The sequence below is a fragment of the Loa loa genome (genome assembly GCF_000183805.2).
Source record: "Loa loa unplaced genomic scaffold supercont3.392, whole genome shotgun sequence".
Classification (NCBI taxonomy): domain Eukaryota; kingdom Metazoa; phylum Nematoda; class Chromadorea; order Rhabditida; family Onchocercidae; genus Loa; species Loa loa.
In genome coordinates this window covers 42,720-55,426 of record NW_018108572.1, presented here as the reverse complement: position 1 = coordinate 55,426, position 12,707 = coordinate 42,720, and the positions used below count along the sequence as shown (strand labels likewise).

General features: G+C 29.6%; 1 protein-coding gene across 1 annotated transcript in view; it reads right to left on the bottom strand.

The window, feature by feature from the left end:
• The window catches only part of LOAG_08399 (ATP-dependent helicase), a gene marked incomplete at its 3' end in the record, with an annotated part of 5,986 nt that extends 314 nt beyond the window's left edge, over window positions 1-5,672 (bottom strand). The window contains exons 1-17 of the mRNA XM_020447690.1: window positions 5,638-5,672; window positions 5,429-5,557; window positions 4,765-4,933; window positions 4,318-4,476; window positions 4,051-4,101; window positions 3,846-3,963; window positions 3,627-3,661; window positions 3,291-3,458; window positions 2,985-3,095; window positions 2,548-2,699; window positions 2,292-2,400; window positions 2,097-2,211; window positions 1,729-1,875; window positions 1,397-1,563; window positions 1,039-1,214; window positions 430-507; window positions 45-179 (exon numbers count right to left, since the gene is read on the bottom strand). Of these exons, the coding sequence (XP_020302109.1) occupies window positions 45-179; window positions 430-507; window positions 1,039-1,214; window positions 1,397-1,563; window positions 1,729-1,875; window positions 2,097-2,211; window positions 2,292-2,400; window positions 2,548-2,699; window positions 2,985-3,095; window positions 3,291-3,458; window positions 3,627-3,661; window positions 3,846-3,963; window positions 4,051-4,101; window positions 4,318-4,476; window positions 4,765-4,933; window positions 5,429-5,547 (2,009 nt within the window). The 5' untranslated portion in view covers window positions 5,548-5,557; window positions 5,638-5,672. The remainder of the gene's footprint in view (window positions 1-44; window positions 180-429; window positions 508-1,038; window positions 1,215-1,396; window positions 1,564-1,728; window positions 1,876-2,096; window positions 2,212-2,291; window positions 2,401-2,547; window positions 2,700-2,984; window positions 3,096-3,290; window positions 3,459-3,626; window positions 3,662-3,845; window positions 3,964-4,050; window positions 4,102-4,317; window positions 4,477-4,764; window positions 4,934-5,428; window positions 5,558-5,637) is intronic.
• Window positions 5,673-12,707: the final 7,035 nt, after the last annotated feature.

The window sequence follows — 12,707 nt, the reverse complement described above, 5'->3', positions numbered from 1 at the left end:
AATTTTTTTTTTTTTTTTTTTTTTTTTATTGTTGGTAAATGAACCGAGCGTCTTTCTTCAGTTCATTGAGACGCTTTCTATCACCAGCATTGATACGGCGTTCACGGCTGTCTGCATCACTTTTTGCTTCCAGGATACCGCTGTGTTCTAAAAGGTCTTTGAACTGGCGTCGTAACTGCCTAAAATTGTAACTGTCATTGATACGATTTTCATTTTCAAACATCTCAAACGTAGAAAAATCAATCGATTAAGAGGAATTAACCATGCAAATCATCAAATCGCTTTGCTTTATCTCGTCATGACTTAGTTATAAGTTTTTTGGAAATAAAAAGTCGAGAGATGAGAATAATTCGTTGTTACCGTAAATAACCATAGAAGAATGTTTATTAGTAAAAATTGTCGTTTTTAAACTCCCGCCTGATTTCATACATGCGTTGAATATCGATTCCCTTTTCTCGACCCCATCGACGTATATCGTCACGTTCAGCTTGCACTTCCACAAATTCTCTAAAAAGTTCGACAACGAATATAAAAAATCTTCATGGAGTCGTACTAAAATATTTAAAAAATATTAATAGTAATAAAAAATATTAATATTGTAATAAAAAATATTAATATTGATCCACAGCATAAAATATCGCATTTCTATCAGTGAATCTTCAAGAAACTATTTTGTAAATGCTTTGTATCCCAAAAATATTGTGTTCATTGAAGAATATAAACATGAAACAAATAATATAAAGAAAAAGAACTGCGCTATATCGAAACACTTCAGTTTATGCTCCCACCCCGTTTTGTATCTGCTATTATGATTCAGAAGCATTAATAGTAGTAAGCTTTTCTCGGTTTCCACATTTACTAGCGTAAATGTTCCCAGTACAACGCTAGCAATGTTCATTTTAAAACAATACAAAAAACAAAAATATAAAAATAAAAAGAAAGATGGAAGTGGAATATCTATAGAGAACTTCGATAGAATTAGGACTGAAGATTATCTTTATATAATTATATAATATTATCGATTTACTTAGAACTCACCGATATGCATTAATCAATGCAAACGGATCACCGCTATCAGACATAATATTTTTCCTTCGGTCCAATATATCCGGTTCCCGAAACGATCGATTGGTGAAAGGTGAACTAGTTGCTAAACTAGCAGCAATTGTTAACGATGGCTCGACTTGTTCGAAAACACAACCGTATATTAAAACCTCAAAAATTAATGATAAACAAGACTTGGAAAGTGTTCAAAATGATAATTTACCATAGAAAAAAAAGTAGCCGAAAAATGAATAAAGAGTAGCTTAAAAGTGCATTTGCAAGCTACTCATTCCATATCCTAACTACTTATTTTCCGCTTGGACACACACTGAGATATACATTTAAAACAAACTTTTGCAACTGGAATTTCCACTGGAATATTCGCTATTATCTTGCCTAAAGATGTTAAAACTTTCGTATTGCCAGCTTCCAATATTCCCTGCCTCCATAAGCTTTCCACTGCTTCTTCTAACTCACCCATATTCGGCTTTTCAATAAATGGAAATTCAAGTGGTGAAACTGAAATGGAATAAAATATGAACTTATAATATGGTAAAATGCTTTTTTATACAACAGTTCCCAAATTTATCTGGAACTTAGACATCCAGTTTTATCTAATAATTTGTTAAGTGTTTGCAAAATAAGTTGGTGTCGCCATAATCTATTCAGCATAAAACTACTCACTTCCGAGATTCATATTTACGATTTGCATAGCAAGTGATTCCAACGAAACTCTGTTAATTTCAGAAACTGTAAACGGATCCATTTTATCAAAATGTTGCTGGGAATAAAGCCTGTAACATATACCTGGACCGGTTCTACCTGCACGACCTGAAAATGCAGCAAAAGCATTACTTTCCTTGCCTGGCTTAGGTTGCCTTTGAAACGTTAACATTTTCACTGGAAACTTTTTTGATTTCTAGAGCTCTAGGCCAAAGAAATGCGTCAAAGCTTATAGAATGAATTCCTTTTCTGTCATTGCAAATTTAATCCCGCTTCCCCCCATTTCAAAATATATTCCTTCCATTTCATTTAATTCAAAATTATGATACCTTTCCGCTGGTCGGCGGACGCCTGAGAAGTCCAGTATTCTCGAAGTGAATGCATCCCTGTTTTTGAATCAAATTTTACCAGATTCACCTTTCCGGAATCAATAACAAATCGGATCTGGAGAAAAAAAGTCATTGCTTTTTTTATAAACAGCATTACATTCGCAAAAAAAAGAGGGAAAATATAAACAACATTACCCGGTCGATAGTAACAGATGTTTCTGCGATATTGGTACTTAATATGCATTTTCGAATTCCTAATGGCGCTATATCGAACACTTTGTCCTGTTCTTCTGTTGATAAGGTGCTGAATGTATAAAGTTGTGTTATTTAGCAAAAAATATGAAATGCGAAGTCCGACTAAATTTTCCTACAATTTTCCAGATTTTATATAATTACTGTTTAGTTACTTAAATGTCACAAAAGGCGAAAAAAGAAAACTCGAGAATCTTACCTGTGCAGCGTCAGAATAATCCATTTCTTCGATGTTTCCGCATAGACTTTTAAGGCTTCCGCAACCGTTGATATTTCTGAGACACCATTCAAGAATATCAAAACGTCACCTCTTTCATTACTATCAACTTTTGCATCGATCATTTGAAGGATCTAAATGTACCAAGGATTATTACTGGGGTTGTGTTATACTTTCTAATCAAAAAAAAACTCATTTGAAATTGAAAAAAAAAAAATTTTCTTTTACGGTACTAAAGTGGTAGAGAAGAATAGCCTAACTGGTGGATTTTGAAAAAAAAATGACTGCTGAATGGTACCACAAACATCTCCCAGAAAGTGTTACATCCTTGAATTTACCCGATGTTATCTCTCGTTTTCTCAAGATGCAGCGTGTACGAATGAACAGATTTGTTCTTCAAATGTGAATGTATAACTCACATTAAGATATGGTGCCGGATCAATTTTTGTTTTCTTCTTTTCCGATTCGTACTGGTCATGCTCTTTTATTGGCATATATCGTAGCTCAATGGGATAAAGGCGTCCGGCTACCTAAAGTAACTGATTGTTTTCCAGGTATAGAAATTTCGGTTGGAGAATACGATGAATTTGCACAACATAATACATGACAAATATAAACTGGGTAGTAGAAATTGTAAAGAAATTTCAATAAAACAGTCATTCATCATTTGAAAATCCTTATGAGAGAAAACTTTTAGAAACACTTTAAATCGTTCAAAAAGACACCTTGATAACTGGAGCATTTTCGAAATAATTCTGAAACAATTCCAGATTGATGGTAGCACTCATTAAAATTAGTTTCAAATCATCCCGCCTTCGTACCAAGTTGCGAAGTAGTCCTAACAAGAAATCACCGGATAAATTACGTTCATGGATTTCATCCAATATAATGACCTAAAATGTAACGTAATGGAATGGTAAACAAGCTTCTCTAAGCAAAACATGCAAACTCTTATTTACAGACACATAGTTAGGAATGAATGGTCATTAGTAATCACTGGTTGGTCACCGCTTCTCACTAACAGTTCAGTTAATACACTCAGCATTGGTTTGAAGACTGACATACGTTTTACTGTCAGCGTTATTGTTCCTGTAACCTGAAATCGAGAAGAACGCGTAAAGCAAAACTGAAAAAGAGATCAAAACAAATGATTTCATACATTATATTGACTGAGTTCCGGATCAGACTGCAGCTGCCTTAGAAGTAGTCCTTCGGTTACAAATAACAGCCGAGTTTTAAAGTACGCGTCTTTTCGAACCTTATTTGATAAGCGATCTTACTTCCATATTCATTCAACGTTTCATAGGCAACTCGCCGAGCAAGAGCTATTGCTGCAATGCGACGTGGTTGCGTACACGCGATACGATCGTAATCTGCATCCAGAAGATACTGTGGAACCTGAAAACCGTTCAACTTTTTGAAATTGAATCAAAGAATTTGATATTGCTTCGAAAAAAACTTCTGCCTCTGTATAAAAAAATATACCTGAGTACTTTTGCCACAACCTGTATCACCAGCAATAAGGAGAACTTTTACCTGCAACAAGCGTTTTTTAATCCGTGCAAAATGGATAAATCACCAAAAACAAGTTATTTTAATTTTAATGGCAGTAAGATAATTTCCGATTCCAAGTAACTGAATCAAACAAATGAAAGTGTCATTCATTGATTTCATTAATTTGGATATCAAAGTTAATGCTTTCATTTCAATTCTCCTACACCATTAAATGAGGAATTACTATCAAAATTTAACATTTTGGAGTGTTTCCAAAATTTCGTCACGTTTTTCCGCAATGGGCAAGTTTTTTTGAGCAATACGCAATTGTCGTAACTGATTGAATTTCATTCGATTCTCGTAAGCAATAAACGATGAAAGGGCAAAAGTATATTCGGACAAGACGTGTTCCGGAACCTGAAATATATATAACCTAGGTAAATCCATGACTTGTACTAATACTACTTCCATGATTGAAATTACCAAAAAATGATCCGAACAACGACGACAAAATCAACAAAATGAGTTAAGTTCGACAACCAAGAAAATTCAGCACAGATGGAAAGAAAAGGCTAAGAAGGAACTTAAAACTAATCGAAGTAAGCACGAAAAGTGAATATTAGAATTTTTTTTTTAGTTTCTGCACCAATATTAAGTTGGAACTCGATAAATGTTTCAAAAATAAACAATACACAAATAACGTACTTCTCTCAATTCAAGGTCATCTTTTTCCCGAATATCCACAGCTAAACGAGTCGTATGATGGCGCAAGAATTTGGAGCTGTCCGGGATATCTAGCATATTACTCGATGATGCAGTGACACTCGATGATGCGATGACATCTTCCTCCTCCTGATGGTTGTGTTCCTTCCTCCTGCTAATATGATAAGTGACTGTAGTAATCAGATTACATGCTAATGCAAGAGTATAACTGATGAGATATCATGAAAAACTAAACTGATCAAAACAAAACAATGATTTCACGATAATGATGGAAAGTTTGAAATGCCGGTTGTGACAATTTGTAATATCACTAATGATTGTAAAAAAATGATATTACATAATTCTGCAATGATGACTACTTGAAAGCTTGAATAATACGGAAATAAGCATTTTTGACATATTAGCATATTTGCAAAATTTTGTCATCATTAATTGAGAAATACAAATCAAAAATTTTTGACAATATCATCCATACAGTTTGGAGGATCCATAAAATCGTCATCACTCGAACTCAGAAGGCTAAATTATACAATGAAGTAGAATTCATAGAAAAAAAACATAAGTCTAAAAGAAAAATTTTTTGAAAAAAGATAAATAAGTGAGAAAGTTGAACCTTTGAAGTTTAACTTGTAATTTGGAAAAGAACTTCCGGAAAAGTTTTTCGATATCTGAATCTTTTGCAGCTATTTTCCACGGCTCATCACCGAAAAAGAATCGCCGCAAACGTCCATAATGCTGTTCCAAATCAGAATTCATCCCATCCATACGTTTTATCCTGCAAGAAGAAATGAATTTTCTAAAATTAATTTTCAATAATATAACAAAAATATGAAGCGGAGATTGTAAGAAACAAACCTGAAGTGGAAATCCCATATAAGTTCGGTGGTTGAATAAACTTAAATAAAATCCAACTTTAGAAGAATAAAACTGGATTCGAAATTAAAGCTCATATTTAAATTATACAAATTTGAAATTGGAGTTTGAAGAGATAAGAATTGGAATTAAAACAGGTAAAAGCCTGGAGTTCTTTGAAGCTGAAATTTCATTCAAATTAATTTAAACAGAAATTTAGAAGCATGCGATTGGAATTCAAATCAGCTGAACTAAGGCTTAAAATTTTATAATTCTTATAGAAGTGAATGCAAAAATTCGTAAAATCCGAAATGGAAATGGAAATGAAATCAACCAACACAAGGAATTTAATTACTAAAAAGGAACAGGAAAATGCCAGTAATTTGTACATAGCACGAAATAGTGTGTATTTCAGGAGAAACGAAAGATTAGTATGATGTAGAAACTCCCAATAGTAATGGGATAGAAATTAACAAATAGTTGGTGAGAGATAGATGGGATTTGAAAAAGAACATGGGATTAACGGATTGTCAAGAGAAAAAGGGCAAAAGTCTCAGGTCTCTTGGAATTTGGATTATAAATAAATTACCGGAAAGCCCGCTAGCAGCGAGATTTGAATTTGCAGAAATTTTGGTCAGTTTAGCAAGTTAGTCTAATTTCAATAAAATATAAATTGAAACAGATTCAGTGGCTGTAGAAAAATTGCACGGAGACAGTCCATTTTAAAGTGATTCCTGTTACAAGCGATGAAAGTTAGTGTATCGAACAGATGACAATCCTTAAAGTAATCGTAATTGGTTCTATTCACTAATTTTAATGCTCTAATAGATTCTATTCACCAATCTCGAAGAATACGAACACCTTATACCAATCTCGGAAATACGAGAACTTTGCGCCATTCTCTAAGGTACAAGTATTATTTTACATCACTTTTGATCCCTGTAATGTTTCCAATAATTTATTGAGCAATGGTGATTAATGTAACTTTTAATGATAGTTTTGTTGGCATGTACCTATATTGCATTGAGGTAAGAAATATTCAATTTGTTTTAATGTAATTAATCTTTGATTTTTGGTCTCCTGCACACCCACACCTACACCTACATCCACGAGCACATTCCCGCATAGATTATTTAAGTGTTATCATTTCATTTATGATTACAAAAAATGTGCTACAATCACCAACAAAACTCTGGGAAAGGAATTATTGGTAAATTAGTCAACCAATACTGTCCGAATGAGTAATTCAAATGTCAATGAATCATTTGGAAAATTGTGAAATATTTGTTCCTTAATGTTGAATATACAGGTGTAAATAATAGGGTGTAAATAATAGCTAGGCATGAGTATATCAGTTAATGAATCCAGTTTAGGTGGGAGTACTGTAAATTTAGTAATATCAATTTATCAATAAGAAAAAAAACCATGAAGTAATATCAGTGAGGAAAAAAGACTAAAAATTGGAAAAGAAAGAAGAAAAAAGACTTTAATTAATTTGAAAAGAATTGATCAAATCATTTAAGGCAAGGTTGCAAAAGACGAAACATATAATGCGATCGTTGTTAAAATTTAAATTTATTTCAATTTTTACGCTACTATTTGCGAATCCAAAATGTTGATAGATAAAATCGATGATTAATTATACTTAATGAATTAATTGCTACTGGGATGATGAGGAATATTTGTCAAATTTGTGAAACTTTTGGATTTGATAGAAAAGTAATTGTTTTTTCTTTTGAACTTAATTTATTGCTATTCTTTTTCAACAAACATCAAATGGGCGATAATTTTCAAAAATTGATAAAATGCAGAAATAAAATAGCAATATATTAAGCAATCGATCCGATGTTTAGACTTATAAGAGAAGGCAATGAAAATATAATAATAAGAAAATTGTTAGCATAGAAGTCATCCAAAGTATTCCAATGTTAATTTTTAAGGTGATTCGTTAAAAAATGATAACAAATAATAGGATAAGCTTAGGTTATATTAGAATACTGATAAAGTTACATTGATTAAGATCAATACATATCAATAGATGATTAAATGATGGTGGTAGAATAGGGTGAGATGGCACTGTTTTACAATGCTAATTAATTAATGATTAAAAGAAGAGAAATCCATAACTGTTGCTTGTTTGGAATTTAATTTCCAATAACTTTTTTTGTGTCACTTCCCTTTTTTTTGCCAGAAATTTGAAAAAAAAGAGGGAAGTGAAACAAAAAAAAAAGAAACTGATGGAAATTAAATTTGAAATAAACAATAGTTATTATGAATTGTTTCTCCCTTTTAATCACTCATTAATTAACATTTGTTTTTAATTAAAGCGAGGGATAAAAAATAGGAAGACAATGATAATGAACAGTGAAATAATCCCATACGCTACTTCCTTTAGAAAAACTTTTTCTTCCTTCTGTTTGTTACTTTTCGCACAAATTTTTGTTTTTTGTTTTTGATTCATTGTTAAATTTCCCTCAAAATTTGGTAAAACGAAATGAAAAACAAATCTTTTTCTTCCTTTTGTTTGTTACTTTTCGCATAAATTTTTGTTTTTTGTTTTTGATTCATTGTTAAATTTTCTTCAAAATTTGGTAAAACGAAATGAAAAACAAAAAAAAAAATAAATTTTCATTTAGGCAATAGCGCCATCAGTGTATCCTTTTTTTTTTTGCATATTTACATTTAATTTTTGACAATTTGGCCTGTGACAATTTTAACAATTTGACTTATAATGATTCATAATTTAACAATTTGCTCCGTGCCATAATTGAATATACAAATATCTGTCGTCGTATACAGTACAAATCTGCAAAGATGACAATTGTTTCACTTTTTTTTTTCATTAAAAATAAATTTCGTTAACTTTCTCTAGTTCATATCTTTTCTGCAAGCTGTATTTGATATTGATCTATGATATACCATATTGCATTTTATCATTTTAGCAATGAAACTACTCGAGTAATAGCTATTTCAGTTTTGTTCTAAATTAAAACATTTGAGACTAAAATTAAGGCTTAATTTTCCAAATGGAATTCTTTTCCTTAAAATTAATTATTTAAATTGTCAAAAGCAATGAAATAAAAAATATTGAAACTAAGAAAATTACCTTTTTTGATATACAAATTTATAACTTTTTCCACTATGTTAAAAAAAAAATAAAATTTGGGAATAAATAAAGAGTAAAGAAATAAAAACGTTATCTTTAATAGCAAATGCCCGAATAATTCGCGATACCGCGGATGATATCGGTCAGTTTCCCTTCAATAATTGTTACCAAATTGTTATTTTCTTTCAAATTCATTATTATTACTATTATTGAGCCTAAAATACGGCTATCCACTATAAAATCCCTGAAACATGGTGATTTCTAAAATAAAATTTCTGGAAACAAAATTTCTGAAATAGAAATACAAAATTCTAAATTTATCAGGATTAATCTATATCTTAGCACTAACATTTCGCTAAATGATTTTAAATGATATTAACTTTAGAAGCATAGAAGTAGTCTCATGATATTGATGATAACTACTAAACCAATTTGATTTATCATTTCGATATGTAATAGAATTTTATGCTTTATTTTATATGTCACAAATAAAGGGACATCTATGACAAATGACTCATTGAGAACAGTTTAGACAAACATTTGTTATTTGTTATCACTATACAGCTCGAACCATGAATACACAATGAATATATCAGTAATATATCTTATCATTCAATAAATAATAATTTAAATTTAAATATTTGTATATAAATTCCTTTCTATTTTTGAAAATGTCAAATTTCTTTGAATTAATACAACAAAATTATACAAACGTTAATCATTATGGAAAATTAATTCATTTATAATAATTCAATAATTAAAATTATAATTGTAAAAAATGAAAAGAAAATAAATGATAATAATCTTGTTTGATTATCTTTAAGAATTTAGCAACACTGTCACATAATGATGACATCTCAGTGGTATTATCAATGTCCCATTTCAATTCTTCTTCTATCATTAAATTGAATAAATGACGACTAACCTATCCAATAAATTAGCTTCATTGAATCTTCTGTAGTTGATCGGATTTGTATGTCACACGTGGAATACAACAAAAGGATGGTCATTGGATTTATTAGGAGGGAAGAATGGTCATCTATAATACTAAATCTATTCAGTATTGTTATTATGGTGGTTATTGTCGAAGATGCAATTTACCGATGTATGTATGATATGGAAAAAAGAATAAATGCATCCTTTGTTATCAAAAAAAGAAAGATGGTTACTGTAACAGAACATGATCGAATTAGGAAAGGGAAATGGTGGAGAAGGTAGATTGGTCATCTAATAGATAGATGACAGGGCGGTTATTACCCCCTATAAGTGGAGAGTTTTGATTGTTTTTTGTTCAATGATGATTGAATATTGTAATCATGGTGGTTATTGTCAAAGGACTTATGTTGACTTCTTTTTCACATATCGATTCTCCCGGGAATTTTGCATCTTTTTCCTTTTTTCAAGTATTAATATCAAATGTTTTCCATTATTTTAATGTATATTCATTTGATATATGTAGTGTTTGCTGCAATGGTCATCAGTGGTCATCAATGGTCATCAAATGATACTTTTATACAAAAATTTTATAGAGCCAAATGTTGAGAATTTTGTATGCATTTAACTTTTTATTCATATCATGATAAGAAGTAATGATAAAACTATCAGGTCAAGTTACATGATAATACGATTTGCTTGAAAGAGGTAAATATTTACTTATATCATTCATTTGTGATTTTACTTTTTATTCATTCATTTAATGAAATGTTCATTTGAAACACGTAAAATACAAATTTCAATTCTAGTTCATTGAACTTCACTTATTATAATTGCTATTAATAATGTAAAAAGAGAAGGATGTGATATTTCGAGAAGCTAATTCTTTCAAAGATTTATTTTATCAGCAAAAATTAGTTCCTTTCATAAACTATATCTTCATCACATATTGCATGATAATGTATTGTCAGTTTGATGAAGAAAACATTGATAAATTGTTTTTTTTTCTTTAACTTAAAGACTAACTTAGTATATTATGCAAATTGATTCACAATTGTTTAAAACAGTTTGTAAAAATTTAAAATTGATATGAACAATTTTAACATTTAATTTTTATCCATTTCTTTCATATTTTCTAGATTTGATTAGATTTTTATTCCTTTTTTTTCTTTCCTTTTTTTTGCAGCATTTTAAAATAATATTTCCTTTTGAAGTTTAAGAGTAATGATTTATGATTGGAAAATAGTTTAGAAATTAACGTAGATGATGAGGAGTTATTCTGAAGGATATGCTTATTAATAGTAATAGTAGTAGTAGTAATAATATATGTCATCATATAAGCTTTATTATGTTAATTAAGAATTTCTAAAATTTTCAGATTAAAATTCAGTTATATAAGAAATAATTATCATCTTTATGAAACTGTGAAGATATTAGCTACCGTTACTGAGATTCATATTTCAGCTTGATATTTTGATAGTATCATCTGATCAATCAATACATATTCATATGGATCATCTTAATTGCTTTATTCTTTGAACATTGAATTAATTCTAATAATCGTGTATGATTTATGATTTTTCATTATAATATCCTTTATAGGTACTGAAATAGTATACAAAATTTATGCTTTGTATGTTCAAAATGTCGCATCTTTAGTCGAAATTGTCATCAGAATTCCTAATATTGAACAGATATAATGATATTGGAATAGGATGCGAATAAATTTTTTTAAATTTAAATTGATATAACAACATTGAATTGGTTTTTCTAGAACTTTAACATGAATAAAATTGAAATTGTAGGAATGATTTGAAGAGGATTTCATGATTTCATTTAGTTAGATGATAAATGTAGTAAGCATATTTGTCTTTATTAAACTTTAATTTAAATCAAATAATGTCAACCTGTTTGACTTTAATTTTTAACTCAAATAATGCTAAACACGATAGATTTTCTTTTTAAAACTTTTTAACTCAAATAATGTCAACCATCAAAATTATCCCATGTTTAACTTCAATTTTTAATTCGAATAATGTCAACTATAACAAAGATAATAGAATGCCAAAAATGATTGCATAGAAATTTATTTAAGTATTTTACGCTTACAATATTCCATTTAATCTATCGTTTGGTTTGGTTAAACTTTTCGTTGATTTACTTAGTATTGCAGGTAGTTAACAAGCAAGATAGGTACGATCTAGCAGGTAAGATTCTTTTTTTTTTTTATTCCAAAGAATCCTAAATGCATTTTATTTCTTTTCAATCTTAATGTGCTAACGTTGCTTCAAGATTTCTCGATCATATTTCATGATAAGTAATTCTTTTCTCCATAATTGACACATTTGTCATCGTCCATTATTATCAAGCTTATCAATGCTAAATTAATTGATATTGGTAAAAAGTGTATCAATTAGTAGCCAAACTGACCATACAGTATTGATTGACAGTTTTGATTGTCATTCATTTAAGATAACCGGAAAGTATATATCGGTAAGTTGTTGTTCGGAAAATATTTCCATTGATTTATTTTAAACATCTCCAAAACAGTTTGGATATGAACTATTAGAAATAAGTACGAAAACTATAAATTACCTGTTTTCCGTTCTAAAATAACCCATGATTAATGCGATATACTGCTCAAGAAAAAAAAGTTTTTTTAAAACTTCAAAATCAATTTTAAGAAGTTTCTCTTTTCATCCAAAACTTACAATGATATAAATCATAATAAATTTCATCATTTTTAATCTTTATTTTAATTCGTTCTAATTAAATTGACAGTATATTACTCCTTTATAAACAAATGTCATAACGCATTTCGGTGTAAGGTCAAAATAAAAAAGTTCTTGACATGTCCTTAGACTGATATAATAATGTCAAAGTGATTAAGTTTAATCGTATATTAATCTTATGTATTATTATTGAAATAATTGTGCATTTCAAATAACTATTTTGATTTCATCCATACTTTCTTCGTTACATTAATTAGTCAGAGTTTTGTTAATTATCCTCATAATTATCAGTTGTCAAAAAA